Source organism: Plectropomus leopardus, chromosome 23 (genome assembly GCF_008729295.1).
Source record: "Plectropomus leopardus isolate mb chromosome 23, YSFRI_Pleo_2.0, whole genome shotgun sequence".
NCBI lineage: Eukaryota > Metazoa > Chordata > Actinopteri > Perciformes > Serranidae > Plectropomus > Plectropomus leopardus.
In genome coordinates, this window is record NC_056485.1 from 7,213,783 (window position 1) to 7,229,278 (window position 15,496).

General features: G+C 39.9%; 1 protein-coding gene across 1 annotated transcript; it reads left to right on the forward strand.

The window, feature by feature from the left end:
- The first annotated feature begins 5,207 nt into the window (after positions 1-5,207).
- tmem88b (transmembrane protein 88 b) lies at positions 5,208-13,327 on the forward strand. The gene is made up of 3 exons (XM_042511807.1): positions 5,208-5,716; positions 8,028-8,432; positions 12,661-13,327. Exons 2-3 carry the CDS (start codon positions 8,034-8,036, stop codon positions 12,943-12,945), a joined length of 684 nt encoding a protein of 227 aa, XP_042367741.1. The 5' UTR covers positions 5,208-5,716; positions 8,028-8,033; the 3' UTR covers positions 12,946-13,327.
- The last annotated feature ends 2,169 nt before the right edge of the window (positions 13,328-15,496 follow it).

Below are 15,496 nucleotides of genomic sequence, written 5' to 3' on the forward strand. Positions count from 1 at the left end.
TCACAGTTTGCAAAGCCAGAGTACTTCAGCAAGCTAGATGCATCATCAAGGTTCTGGCAACTGAAGCTGGATGACGCAAGTTCTTAACTGTGCACATTCATCAGACCATTTGGCAGGTACAGATTCCTTGGCTTGCCATTCGGCATTGCTTCAGCACCTTAAGTGTATCACAAGACGATTCACATGAGCAGCTTGAAGGTGTGGACACATCAAATGGATGGATCATAATGTGAGGGAGCACAAAAACGGAACCCACTGAGAAAATGAAAAATGTCCTGGAAGGTACGAGAAAAAGCTGACTTGAAACTGAACAAAGAGAAATGTTAGCTTGTGTAGTGGATTAGCCAAAATCAAAGTACATCTTCACAGTGAGGCAAAAATGATGAGAAAATTCAACATTAAGCCGAACAGCTCTGCTTTTTGCGTTTGCACAAAATTTCCTAATAAGCCTGCAGAAGACGTTAAAGGACAGGTTAATACAGTATAACCAGTATGACAAAATCTGACGGTTGACAGACGTATCACTCACCCCTATTACAACCACATACCTCACATCATATTGTCATGGTCATTCAGTTCAAAGTAGAGTCTCTTGTCTTTAAAACTTTGGACATCTACCTTTACCTTAGCTTTTTCTAAACCAGACAAGACATTCAGGACTGAAATAGAATACCAACAAGCCTTTAAATTCCAACTTCAACTTGTCAACAGTAAATTTCGGCATTTCTGTATTTATTCCCATAGGAGAGATTCTTTTTCACTACAGAACCCGTCTTACTTTGGTTGCCAGCGCACCACCCATAAATGTGTCAAGGCCCACCCTAAATCCATTTACACTCCACACTCCTACAATAACAAGTCATATCCCTTGGCTATGCCAAACATTTGTCACAGCTTTGTCATTACAGTCCTAAACTTGAGCTTGCTATTGTTAGATATGCGTGTGAAAAATAAGGCTTAGGTCCACAGAAAATTTTCCATTTAGACATAAGCATCCAGGATAAACTAAGGAAGGAGACTGTGCTAGCAGCACGACTTCACAGATAGCAGAGCAGGAAGTAGCAGGGAACAGGAACAGGACAGTTCAGACTTCAGTTTCCTCACTGATAATTCAACAATGAGTGAAACAACACTTTTTAACTTTGAAAACAAAAGCAGACCTTTAATGCGTCTTTCATTACAATTCAATGTCACATATGTGGCGAGTCACTGCTCCATCTCAAGTGTAAATTACTGTATATTATCTAACAAGACCTTTCTAAAGCCAAATCGCAACAACCGATGTCTGAGATTTTCTCTACTTACTCAAATAAATGCTACCAATGTAAATACATTTTGTTTTCTTCTTACAATATTGTTTACTACCTTTCATCAGAGATCAGACTAGATTGATTGACCATTGATTGATTGTTTTAAGGATTGTCTGTATACTCTTCATTGTTCCCAGGCAGAGTGACAGAGCATTGGCAGGTCACTGTGTCCTCAGGTCAAGTTAGAGGACACGGGGCCAGAGGGAGGACAGAGCATTTCTGGACAGACTGAAGGAAATCCTGCTTGAAACCACACAGGAAGACCACCTCCTTCCGTCCGCTGATCCATCCCGCTGCAGTCAGGTGATGATGAGAGGATGAATGCTCTTCCCTTGACAGAAGACAAAATACTTCAGCAGTCCAATCAACACCACATGGTGTAATCATGATGAACAAAACTTTGAAGTTTGTTTATGCTGCTCTTGTTGAGCTAAGAGGAAAGATTATGTCGTAAATATTTTATCTACTATGAAAAGTTTCCCAAAGGGCATTTCTTGTGAAGTCTTCTGACAGCAGTGACATAACAGCAACACCAAATCAAAGACTGCAGAGCCCACAAAGAAATGATCAAACTAGGATTGCCTCCTTGCCTTTTCATTTGTCTGGGAACTGGTCAAGTTTGCAGTTTACATCCACGACTGTGAAAACATGAATGCTTCACATACATTTTCCCCACGGCAGCACAGAAGATCTTTACAATCAGCACAGTTTAAAGGTGGACACGAGATCAGTGTCACCGATTCAGTATCTGACCAAATGTCTGAGTATGAGTTATGACTTAAAACCGCGTTTCCTGGACCTCTCTTCGAGGTACCACTTATCCTGCATGTTCTAGATCTCTCCCTGATGCAACACAGCTGAGATATCAAGCAGCTTCAGGAGTTCATGACAAGCTGATAATTTGAATGATCCGTCACATGGAGATCTAAAACATGCAGAACAAGTGGTACTTGAGGAGAGGTTTGGGAAATGCTGTCATAGAATAATGGCCAGAAAATAGAGTGGTGAAGAGATGACATATATTTGTAGGCCAACAAGGAAGAAAGCATTGCACTGGTTCCCTCCTCAAAAACCTTATGGGATTTTTGAATGTGATTTTCAGATATCGCCAAAAATAAGCTCTCCGGCGAACACAAGTTCATGATACACCTTTTGTTCAGCGTGATAATCTTCACAGATGAACACAATTTTTGTGTGTTTTGAAGTGTAATAAAATTGTCAGAAGCAAAAAGCTATTGTTAGGCTATACACAAACTACATTGTGGTCACACGACTTAAACTTCACCCTTACAAACACTGTAAAAACATGTTCAAACACGATCAAAAAAATATTAAAAACAGATAAATCTACAAGTTCAAGTGCAACACTGTAAAGCTGTTAAGGCGGACAAGTGCGTTTAATGAGTTTCTGTGTGCGGTGTGATGATGCCTAACGTCCCCGACAAACACTGTCGTTCCATGTAGCCATTTGTTAGTGACTGCCATTTTTAAAGATGAGAAAAACCTTTAAAGTTCAAAAATCGTGTTTAAGTGGACGGACTTTATGTTGCAGAAAAATAAACATGTAAATACCTTTAGCCTGTGTTAACCACAGACTTTATTTAAGGCATTTTACCAAAAACCCATTCAAAAAACCAACAGACTTAAAGACGAGGGAACCAGAAGTTCTAAAAGTCTAACGGACTTCCACATTTTAGGACTCATTACTTCACCACTCTATTGTTTTTGCATCACATTATGATGTCATAGTGAAGCTGACCTTTGACCTTAGGAATATAAAATGTAATCACTTTAACCTATTCAACATTTATGTGAAACTCTTTAATAATTTGGTAATGAATTCTTGAGTTATGTCCAAAAACATGTTTTGTGAGGTCACAGAGAACTTGACCTTTGACCACCGAAATCTAAACAGTTCAAGGCTGAAAACATAATGCCTCTAGCCACAGCTGTCACCCGAATGCAGACATAAAAACATCATATAAAGGACACATTACATACCAAAAACCAGCAAGGTTACAACATACTGTCATTTTAGACCTATATTTTGTTGTAGTGGCATAAAGAAACATAAATCTCTTTATAGTTTCTGTAAAACATAAACAAAAAAACCCCACCAACGGATAGCAGGGACCAAAGGACTGAAAGTAAACAAACATTGCAATCTCAAAGCGGAGGGAAAGGGTAGAAAATCAGGATCAGACAACACTAATTATTTAACTTATGCTCTGATCTTTTATCATTCACTGATTACAGTCTTCCTCGATATCTTTGTACTTACTTCATCCTCCTTTTTAAATCCTGTATTTCAGAGAATCCAAGGTCTTATCTTAATACATCTCCTGATAAGGCATGTATATTTCATCTTATAGTGTAAACAGTGCAGACTGACTTCTCTTGCTTGGCTTCACAACATCTCATATCTCTACATTGTGCAACTGCTGTGAATCACCATCTGAACCTTTAAAAAGTAAACATTGTTTCAAGCCTTCACAGACTCTGCTTCCAAACCATGGCACGATAGGTTTCTTAACTCAATTTCTATGGGATGTTAACTTTATCTTGTTAGTCGTAATAAACTATTTACTCATCTTGACAACACAGAATTTCTTATTAAAGCTTCATGGATGTTGGTAATTTATACTTCAAAGTGTACTTCAAACAGGATGTTGTTAGACCTGCAAAGTGACATAGAGTCCAGAGTCAATGTCCTTCAAGAATAGTGGCATGTACTAAATAAATAAGACTTGGACTATACTGCTTGAGTTGTGTGAGCTTTTATAAACTGATGGTTAATTTAATTTTACACTTTCTAAATGCGGTTGGCTATGACTTTAATTCATGAAGATTTTTTTTTGGGATTCCTTTGGGAGTCCTGGGCATGCAAGAGAGAAAAAAGGTCATTTGGAGGGTAAAATATAGGAACAAGCAATTCCAACATGTACATGGGTGCACACTACATACTCGGAGGCAACTTTGGGTCTCACACATTACCTTACAGCATTCATTTGTCAGGTGGAGGGCACTGGTCTTTCAAATCAAGAATAGAAATCTTCTTCTACACAGTGCAGTTGAAGGCTACTTGTGAATAAAAATGCATTCATATAACCATTCTTTTATCATTCTGGCTGCTGAAAAAGGCATGCAGAGCAGGAGGAGGCAAATGACACACCTTAAGCCTGCTTTTGGTCATGCAAAATATACCTGGATTTCACATTAAAAAAAAACAGGCTCACATAACCTAATAGGAAAATAAATCTGACAATTTCTGACAATTTCAAAAACAAAACTCTATTGTAGAAATATAGCAATAATCCAAGGCAATCTTAAACCTATAAACCGGTACATTTTAACTCATGGAGTCGAAAACTTTTTGTTTTATTAAACATGTGTTAGTGCATCTTGAATTATCTTCCCTACATAGCTGAACTGAACCACTTTCTCAAAGATTGATGAAAAAGACTCTTGATCCAATTATTTCAACGTGTGCTTAAGCAACTCTTTGGACTCTTATACAACCATAAATAAAACAAAATGACCTGAATGTGCTTGGCAGCATGGTACCTCTTCTTTACTACTTTTAACACAAGTCTGTCTTTGCTGCCCTTCCCCCCTCATTTTCTGCTCTCCTGAACCTCAACTTATCAGGCAAGCCGCCTCGCTCTGACCCCCAACACACAACACCCAGCCCCCACTGCAAGGGGGGTGAAACATGTCCTGGATATGTGAGGTGGAATGCGTGTGCTGAGAGGAGTTGTTGGAGAGAGGCAGGGGGCTGATAAGCCTGGTGGGTGGAGAGAATGTGGGATGGATGCAGGGAGCGCAGGAGGAGGGAGGGAAGGAGAGACAGCACTGAGGACTCAATCAGATGGAGACATAAAAAAGGGGAGGGCGCACAGCAGAAGTTTGACACACTTAAGACAAAGACCACAGCAACTGCAAGTTAAGCTGTTTTCAGCCACTGATGAAGGAGCATCTCTGTACTTGCACTTATTCACAACAGTACAGGAATTCGATGTGGAAAAGAAAACAGAGACTCCGGGGCACAATCAGCTCCACTGACAACTCTGGATAGTGGAGAGAAGAAGCAGCAGGAGACCTAAGCTGCAGGAAGCCAACATACCACCACCAAACAGATAAGGTTTTAGGAGGGAACCTCCAAAATCTCACTAACAGCTCTCTCAACTTCACTCAACGAAAGGAGGGTTAAAGTAACTGTTTCAAGAGAGAGGAGTGGAGGGTTGAAGGGATTTAGTGAAAACTAAAAGACTTTGTTGAGGTGTAGGGGAAGACCCGTACATCGAGGACTGGCTGGACAGTCAGGACTGAAAGTGATCTTGAGTGAGAAAAGCAACGACAATCTGGAGGACCAACAGCAAGAGGTCTACCGGGCCCCACAGCACAATGTGAGTACAAGTGCAGCTGCATCACTCAGACACGGTTAAATCATATCATTACAATTCAACCGCTGCAACATCTTCGTACAGCTGATTACAGTAATGAGGAGCTAAAAGATATTATTTACTACTGATGAAGCAACAAGTCCAAGAGGTCTGAAAGACAGAATTAATTATCACAGCTGCTTTGTTCCAGACAATAGATTCATGGAACAATAGAAAATTTTAATGTATCATCCATGCATGATAACATTGCAAGAAGTAACTGAGCATGCAATGACAGCATGCACACTATGAAAAAAGATGCATCAAGTGTCTACATGCCAAGATGATGCCAAGACATTCAGAATTCCTTAATTTGTGTCAAAGTATGACATGGCGTATTATTCGAAAAAAATACTGAGAACTGAAACAGTGAGTAAAATGGGTGGAGAGCCTAAATGTATTTTCAGTAGGGGGCACAATGAGTCACCCTGCACACACATATGTCAGAGCATACACACTTTCCTGCCAGTCCTTCCTGTGTGACCTTCCACCTTAAAACAACACTTGGGACAACAATGGGAGACAGACGTGAAGTATAAACAACACTTAGGCACCCAGGACAGCATCATAAATATTGTTCTCCACTGTAACTGCTGATATTCAGCGAGTGTGAACAAAAGTGCAGAGCAAAATATCTTCATATTAACAGTAAAGACTACATATGTGATCACCTGCCTGTTGTTTTGACAAAGAGGAAATACTGACAGGTTGACTGTCATCCTTACTGGAATTTTTCCATTACAGTAGATTTTTTTGGCAGCTGACCCTGCCTGACTGGAGCGTCACTGTCTCCTGACCTTTAAGAAGTGAGGATATCCTGCCACCAGACACAGCTGCGTACCACATAAAATCTGTCACAACAACGAATGAATGAAAAGGGAGCGTGAATCACAGCAGAACTCACCTGAAGGACTGCTGGTCTCAAAATGTACGGTTTAATGTGACAAGCCAGACAATGTTAACTTATAAACCAAAAAACAAAACAGCCAGTGTTTTGCCATGATCCAGAATTCTCCACACTTACATTTATTTGTGGCAGCCTGCCACGATAATTTTTACCACCACGTATGGATTTCTTATGTTTGGAGCAAGATCGTTCTTTAGAAGTGCTGTTGGAGTACATATACCGCTGCGTTATTCATTACATCACTCTCTCACCTCTGCAACAGCTGCTCCTCTCATCCATCAAACTCACCAAATAGCTCCGACTGTATTAACTAATCAATTATGCAACCCTTGACGCAAACTCCACAAACTTTTAAGGAAAAAAAATGAATAAAGAAGAGTTATCTTTGCTCTATTCATGGATGCACAAAAAAATAAATTCAAAGAGTGATACTAAGGGAGACACACACATAACACATACATACACAAAACAACTGACTGTTATCAACTACCGCCACACACAGATTTAAATTCTGTGTGAAACACTGTAACCTCTGCAATTACTCATAATAATTATTATTATCATCATATTATTATTGTTGTTGTTATTCTTATTAATATTATTATTATGTATTATCAGCATTATAATAATAAGAAAGAGTTATTATTAGTATTATTCCATATTATTCCACCAATTATCATTATTATTATTATCATAATTTTCCATGAACATGACCATTAATAAAAGAACCCTTTCTATTTTTATTTTACTGTGACCAATTTTTACAGTATTGTGCAGGACATTTTACTTGTAATTTAAATGTTTTTAAAATACATTTCTTTTACTCTTTTCTTTTTCTTTAACTTATTATACAGAGGTGGTGCAATTTCAGTATCATTTTTTAAGCTTTGCTCTAATTAAATGCCAACAGTGGTTGCATCTTAACATCTGTCTTTGATATCATATCTGCTTAACCCTCAGGCCTGATAGCACATATAAACACAAGCACATGGTTGTACATCAACAGACTTTGTTAGCAGGCAGTTAGCTTTCATCTCTCTACTACACAAACTGCATATACCAATTATGGCCCCTTTCCTTTTGGACAATCAGCTCTCTGATAATCATCACCTCACAGGCATCACACAAGGCTTGCTTCCTGAAGGATAAACCTCTAACCTCTGAGTGAACCCAGAGCCACAAAGAACTTTGAGGAGTGGAATTCTACAAAAGTATCATGTAACTGATGTATTCGACAACGATACTCATCCAGTTTTTTAAGACGGGTTATTCTACATAGACATACTAATCCTCATGTCTCAAAATACCTGGAATAGCACACACACTCCTGTCTGTAACTGACTGATGTGTTTACTTGTCTGTCCTCAGTTCACTATGAGTATGACTGGTACTCTAGAGAAGGGGGCCCACCACCAGGCCTTGGATCTGTCCGAGGAACTGCCGCCTCATCACCACCATCACCATAACAACCACCATCAGCATCTTCACCACTCTAACTCCCTGGCCTCCACCACTGCTGTGGGTGGAGGCAGGGAAACACCTTCACGTGTAGTCGTACCTCCTCCTTATTCTGCAGCGGAGAGCGGTGGTGGGGGCAGCGAGGCGCCTCTGGAGCTGCGGGGGTCCCTGGACTGCTGGGCCTGCTCGGTGCTGGTGACGGCTCAGAACCTGATTATTGCCACGATCAACGCCTGCCTCGCTGGACTGGTGTTTGGGACCATCCTGACGCCAGCCATCGTGATGGTGGTGTTTGGCTTCCTCTGCCACTCTACAGTAAGAAAAGGGGGGTAGAGGAGAGAGGGTGTATGAGTGAGTGTGAGCACTGTGTGCATGTTGAAGATGTTGATTGTGAGGCTCTTTACGACAGGCCGAGGAGCAGTCGCACTGTAACTGTCTTAGTACTAACTTACTGGAATAATTCAGTTTTTTTGATGTGGGGTTGTATGGGATACTATCAGTGGACGTATTTTAGCAAACAAACAGTTTAAGTGTGCGCTATATCAATATATTTAGAATATTTTCACTGCTTTACCTTACTGTCAAACAGTGATTTCCAATGGAAAAATGAAGTTATAATACAGTTCTCCTCAAAGCCAGACTCCAATGGAAAAAACTAATTTCGCATTGCGGAACATAGGAGATGCTGGCCTACTGCTGCCTTGATCAGTTTGTTTGTATTACTGTGGCGTTTTTAAGAGTTACTTTAGATTCACCAAAAGTCACACAATAACGCAAACTAGCTGATCAAAGCAGCGTTAGACCAGCAGCATCTGTGTTCAGTGTGCTAAAATGTCAATGCAGTCTGGTGGCTTTTATGAGAGCAAAGATGGGGAACTGAAGCCGATAACAGCTTCCCTGTTAAAAAGGGCTGCCGAACCGAGAGGTATGCAATGGAAATACTCTCAACATAGCAGATGCATAGACGTATACTGATTTTTTTTAATGGCTAAAGTTCATTTTGTTGCTGCTTCCTGTCTACAGCAGCAGATTGCTTATTTTAGGTGATGGTACTCCAGCTTGTTTCTCCAAACTGGAGGCATACAGACTAACATCTGCTGTATTTTTACACAGTCTATGGATAAGTCCCTCATTAGAGACCTCACTTCAAAAAATCTGAACTCTCCCTTTAAAAAAAGTTGATAAGACTCATTTTTTCTCTTGCTTGGAAAATGCAAATCTTAACTTTGGGCTTCCAAAAGAGTATGTGGGGGAAATCATAGAACAAGAACACACAGCGATTTGGTGCAAAATGATTTTTTTTTTTTTTTTTACTGCCCTGTTGCAATTGGGCAAAATTTACCTGATTAATACTTCTACAGTATTTTATCCGACACATAATTCACCTTTTGACCTGAGTCCAGTATTTGTCCTCGGAAAATATTGCTGACCTTTATTTAATTAACTTAATTTATACCTCAACATGCAAAAAACATTTGAAACCACTGCGATGCCCTTGGGCGTGTGTCCGAGAAAAATGTGTTTGCATGTTAGCATGGATAAATGTTTACACACACATTTTCTTAATCCTAACAAGAGATGAGAGGGACAGGGAGATGGCTACATCTTTCTTTTCATTTAACATCTAAAAGTCTTAATCTCATAACTTTGATCCAGAAGTTTGAAATAGTTTTGCCTGGGGCTTAGGGCGGAGTTTAGCTCCATCAGCGATGAGAGGTTTTATAATCAGATAAGTCTGAGGTTCTTTCAGATGTTGAAGAGATGGAAGAACTGGCGAGGGCGAGGGGTCAGGAGTCTGGGGAGCCAGACATCAAAACCCAAAACTTAAAAAGACTGTTTGGTAGATAGTCAGGGATTACAGGACCTTTTTAACAGACAAAAAATAATAATGCACTGAATGTGGTGTGAATTTAATAGAGTATATAAAAGAAGACAAGTAAACTCAGACAAAACAACCTTCTTGACGCATTAGTCAGTGAGCATTAACCTAGGCTATCCCAAAAATGTAGTCACGGTTCAGAGACTTTTAATGCATACTGATGGCATTTCTGTAGGTCGACGACTGCCTTAATGACCTGAGAGAGCAGGATCCAGTGTTCTCCTGCTCTCTCACAATTAGGCCTCATGTGACAGCAGCTTAGAGAAGGATTAACCAGGACCGGAGGATGGAGAGAGGGGGAGAAATCAAAGAAAAAGGGGGTGAAAAGAAAAGCAGAGAAAGGCAAAGGCAAAATAAGTATATGGGGTTCTTCGAAATAAGCAGACATGACTGAGAAAACTTTAAAGACATTTTAGGGAATCCTGTCTGCAGCAATCATCCAGACATACACCCGACATAATATTTCATATGAGAAAAATAATCGCAGTCTTCCATCTGGAGCCATACAGGACTCGCAAAGTAAAAACAAACGTGGACAACTTGAGTCAGTCTTATCTGTTACAACCCTCCCCTGCACCCCCCTTTTACCCTTTTACTTTTTAAACCATCCCTCTCGCTTGCTTACTCTTCACTTAACTGCCTTCCTCTTGTTTTGCTTTCCCTCTCCAGCTGGGATTTCTTTCTGACCAGCTGGAACTCAACACCTAGCAGGAGGGTGTCACAACATTTCTGTGCTTTTGTGGAAAAAGTACACAACTATCTGGAACGAATCATTTTCAGGTTTTACACAACTTAAGTACTAAAGTTTTTTCCTGAAATGTTCATGGGTCAAAATAAATTCTTAATCTTTCTTAGTAATCAATTATTTTATAAGACAAATGTGTCCCTTTACCTAACTCGTCAGCACGCCCTCTGCTATGATAAATAATCTTCTCCCCCATCAGGCCTGAAAACCTTTTTCACTCTGCACTTTCCTCATGCTCTCGGATGTTCACGTCATCCTTCATGGGGCGATAAGGATGATTCAGGCCTGCTGTCTCTCCATTCCCCTCCAACACTCAGATCCTGACCCTTTTACCTTCTCTCGCACTCCCCCAGAGTTCACCTCAGCAACAAGTGTACGTGCTTTGACACAGTATATACTGATCGAGAAGTCAGATTTATTGACTTTCCTCAAAATGAAATTTAGAGACTTGCTGATTCAGTATATGTAGGAGTGGGGGAGAGAGTGAGCGATCTCAGACTACCAACTGGTGTCTGTCCTCCCCTCAGACACACATACCCCATAGAGCACGTCATCTGCTGTCCTTATCTGTTCTCCCCTGCACTTCACGCAAGTATCTAAAAACATGTTCTGTAGGTGCAAAGGCAACTCAAAACACAGAAACAAACAAACAAAAAAAAAAACAAAATCTGTATCTGTGTCGACTTTTAAAATCTTTGCCTGACATGACGAATGTGAATAGTTTAGATTAGATTTAGATTTCACTTTACTGTCAGAAATAATTCTGAAATGTGTCTTGTAACCCAGGACATCAGCTGTTTCACATAAATACAAAAATACAAACAACATTTAACCAAACAACAAAATCATACAATAAATGCTATAAATCAGACAGACAAACAGACAATACAAAAAGTGGATGCAGTGCAACAAATGACTCATTACCTGTCGCACTTGTACACATTTGTTACCAGTATGAAGCTGATGCAGCAGAAGGCAAAAATGCTGCTGGAATTCCGCATTCATGCTGCATAATATTCGTTAATAGTGTCATTGTCACATCATCTACAGTTACTAATGAGGAGTCTTTAAGTAAGACAACAGGGACTCTACCAGCTGCAGACCCAGTCACTCTGCAGCTGCTCCTGACCTTTGACCTCAATCTGAATTGCACTGCATTTTTACACACTAAATCATTGAACATTAAGACCATAAGAAACAGGATTATGATGGGATAGAAGCCAGTTAGCTGCCCAGACCGGCCAGATACACTCTGAATGGAAAGAAGGAAAAGAGTCATACTTAGGGCTGGGCAATAAATTGATATTATATTGATATTATTATATGGGACTTGTTATCGTCTTTGATTTTGGATACTCTAATATCCCGTGATGTCTTTTCCTGGTTTTTAAGGCTGCATTACTGTAAAGTATAATATTTCCTAACTTACCAGACTGTACTAGCTGTTTTATTATTTGTTTTTACCACTGAGTCATATTATCCACATTACTGATGATTACCTACAGGAAATTTTATTGTGCAAATATGTTGTTAAAGCAAAAGTTATCTACCCTAAAATATTGCTGAAATATCAATACTGAGGTATGTGGTCAAAAATAGTGTGATATTATATTTTATCCATATTGCCCAGCCCAAGCAGTACTTCTTCACTATCACCACACTGGAGGTGCCCAATGCCCCAGTGAAGCTGGCCAACACATCACACTGGGGTCTTAATGGGCAACATGCATGTTTGAATGTGTACAACTGTGTGAGTGTGGCACATTCCTGGAACTGTGTCACTCTCAGTAAAGTATCAAATTAAGGTTTAAAAAAATGAGGACAGACTTCAAGTGTAATGCTGGTTCACTGACACACTTACCTCTGTGACATCCTGCCACCATGTCATTCCAGCTGCTGTGTTTCTCCTCGTCTTGCAGGTCCGCCCTCACGGGACGACCCCTTACTGCTCAGACCTGCTGACTGACGGAGGCTGTGTGGCTCTGCTGGTGGTGGGCTTCCTCTTGGTCACTCCTCTGCTGGTCCTTGCGCTGGCTGCATACTGCCGCCTGGCCCGACACCTGCAGCTGGGTCTGTGCTTCATCCCATACAGCCGGGCCGTGTACAAGAACCTGCCGGCCACACAGCACCGTGGCCTGGGCACTGGCTGCTGTGGCGGTCGAGATGGAGCAGGTGGAAGTGGGAAGGGGAAGGTCTGGGTCTGACATGAAGATGGGAGGAAGCGGGGGAGGGGGTGTGGAGGGTGAAGTCAACCATTAGACAGAGAATATGAGCAAGTATTAAATCAAATAAATCTACAGCTGGGGTTATAGGAAGGAGCACATGGATATACTTCGTTCATTAAAAACAACAAAGCATCTAATCAGACCTCCATACAACCTTTACCTTTCCTGAATGAATCACAGGAAATCGTAAAACAAAAAAAAAAAAAACACACCTCACAAAGGTTGTACTGACACTAAACATAATTGTATTTTATCACATTATGTCATGAAAAAAAATTGTCATATGAAGTCTTTGGTTAAGTTGTTGCTGTTTCTTGTGTTATTACCTTTTGATAAATAAAGATTCTGGATATAACTGGAATAGTGTCTGTCCTGTATTGGCAATGCATGGGAAGGTCGAGTCTCCTACTATAGGAAAAGGAAAGGATTATGTAAGATCCTTCCCAGGTTAAGCGTAGACAAACTGGAGTCAGTGCCAGCCAATAACAACAGGAATGTGTAAACAGATCAGAAACACGACAGAGTGCCTCCAGAAGGACTACCTTTCTGCGGAAACCATCACAAATGCAAGAAAATGCCCCCAGAGAAATCATGTCTGACAAATTATTACAGATTTTATAGAAGGCATGTTGGTAAAGTCAACATTGTGACTAGACGGACAACACCTCAGCTGTGACAGACTTTACAGTGTGTGGTTTGTCTCCCCCATGTGGTGAAAGAGTGAAACGACGTGAGTCAAGAAAACAGAAGAGTATTTACTATGAAATACAGTTAAAGAAGTCTTTTTTTTTTTTTTGGAAAATGTCAAATACAGACACGTTGAACGTGTCAATGAAGTTTGAGTTTTACAAGATAATCACACATTATTCACTTTGTCACCATCTGGTGGAAGATGAAAATAACTACACCATTACTTGACAACACTAAAGTCCCATGAAAATAAACCAGCATTTATACTGTGTAGAAAACACATGGGTGTAGAATAAGCCTGTACATAAGGCGAAAGAGGGTGCAGTTATATTTCGGGGTATATTTGCCTGTATTCCTTGAAATGTCAGCCAGTTACACATTTTCTGTTCATGGGGTTGTTAGCAAGTGTGTTAAGCAGAATTTAGTGGCATTTTCAAGCCAAATCCAAGTAGCCCCATTGGGTGAAGTTTACAGTCTTTGAATGACAGTTCGAGCAATGATAAGCTAAAGTCAACATACTACAGGGGCTCAAAAATTAGCCTGAACTAGCCTAACTGATGCTAGTTTGGGGAGACGGGCCATTTTCTGTCAGCTAAGTAGGCTACTTTAACATCAACATGACATTTTAAAACAAACGTCGACTGTATCGACACAAAGACTTCGCAAACAAATTAAGATATCACAATAAGCTCAAATACTTCAAAAGATGAAAAATAAAGATTTTCATGTGAGTGCCTACCTTTGATGGCGAAGACCGACTTGCTTCATTGTTAGCATAACAAACTCCTCCGCTGAACTCCATAAAGGTGTCTCAGAGTCTTGTTATGGTCGTTCCTCCAACACGACACCACGTATTCCCAAAAAGGTATCTACAAATATGCTTCCTATCATATATATTTACTAATGTTATACATATTTTAAGCACAGGTATGGACGAGCGAAGAACTCAAAAACAAACTTCGGGTGCACCTGCGCACACCGCCGGTATGCACATTGACCGGAACCAAAGTTAGTTACAGAACAAACATTTCCTATGCTTTTGACAGACGCAATTCCTGTATTTTGTTTTTGGAATTTTCTTGGTTAATTAAAACAATCTTAAATTTAAAAAGATAAAAGCAGGGCCATAAGAACACATAAAAAAGATTAATTTACCACGAAATTATGGACAATAATGAACGTTTAAGACAGATAATGGGGTTAAACGCAAACTACGTAGGTCATAATAACAGACGGGGGAAAAAAAGACAAAAAATAAAATTAAATGATAAAAGTAAACAACCATCCTTGACATGAAACTCGTTGTTGCTAAATATTCTCATGTTAGATAAGTTAGATAGTAAAACAATAGTTTGCCAGAGTCTAGCCAGCTATATTGTAAGCTGATGAGCCAGTAAAAATTGGAATCACTACTGTCCAGCAATGACAGCGCACTTGTACACATTTGTATCCCCCCCCCCCCTCAATTAAATTGGAGTATCACCCTGCCCCCCCCAAAAAAAAAAAATCAGGATTTAATTATCATATGTTTTATCATTATATTATACTATTCATATTATACTTTTTAAAAATAATTTTATTGCATTTAAATGAAGAGCATGCGTGAGAGTATATGTGCAATCAATGTTGCACTTCAGGTCTGCAATAGTTCCCATAGAAATTCTGTAGTCCCTGCAGAATTAAGAGCAGCTCTGCAAGGCTGAAGGGCCAATGTGTGAGAACTTTATTGCAATTACATGAGTCTCCAAAAAAAGACACTTAAAGCTGTAATTTGAATCAAGAAGAGACTGTCCTTCTGAAGGACACATCAGTCACACTGCTGCTCCACGTTTTGCTTTCT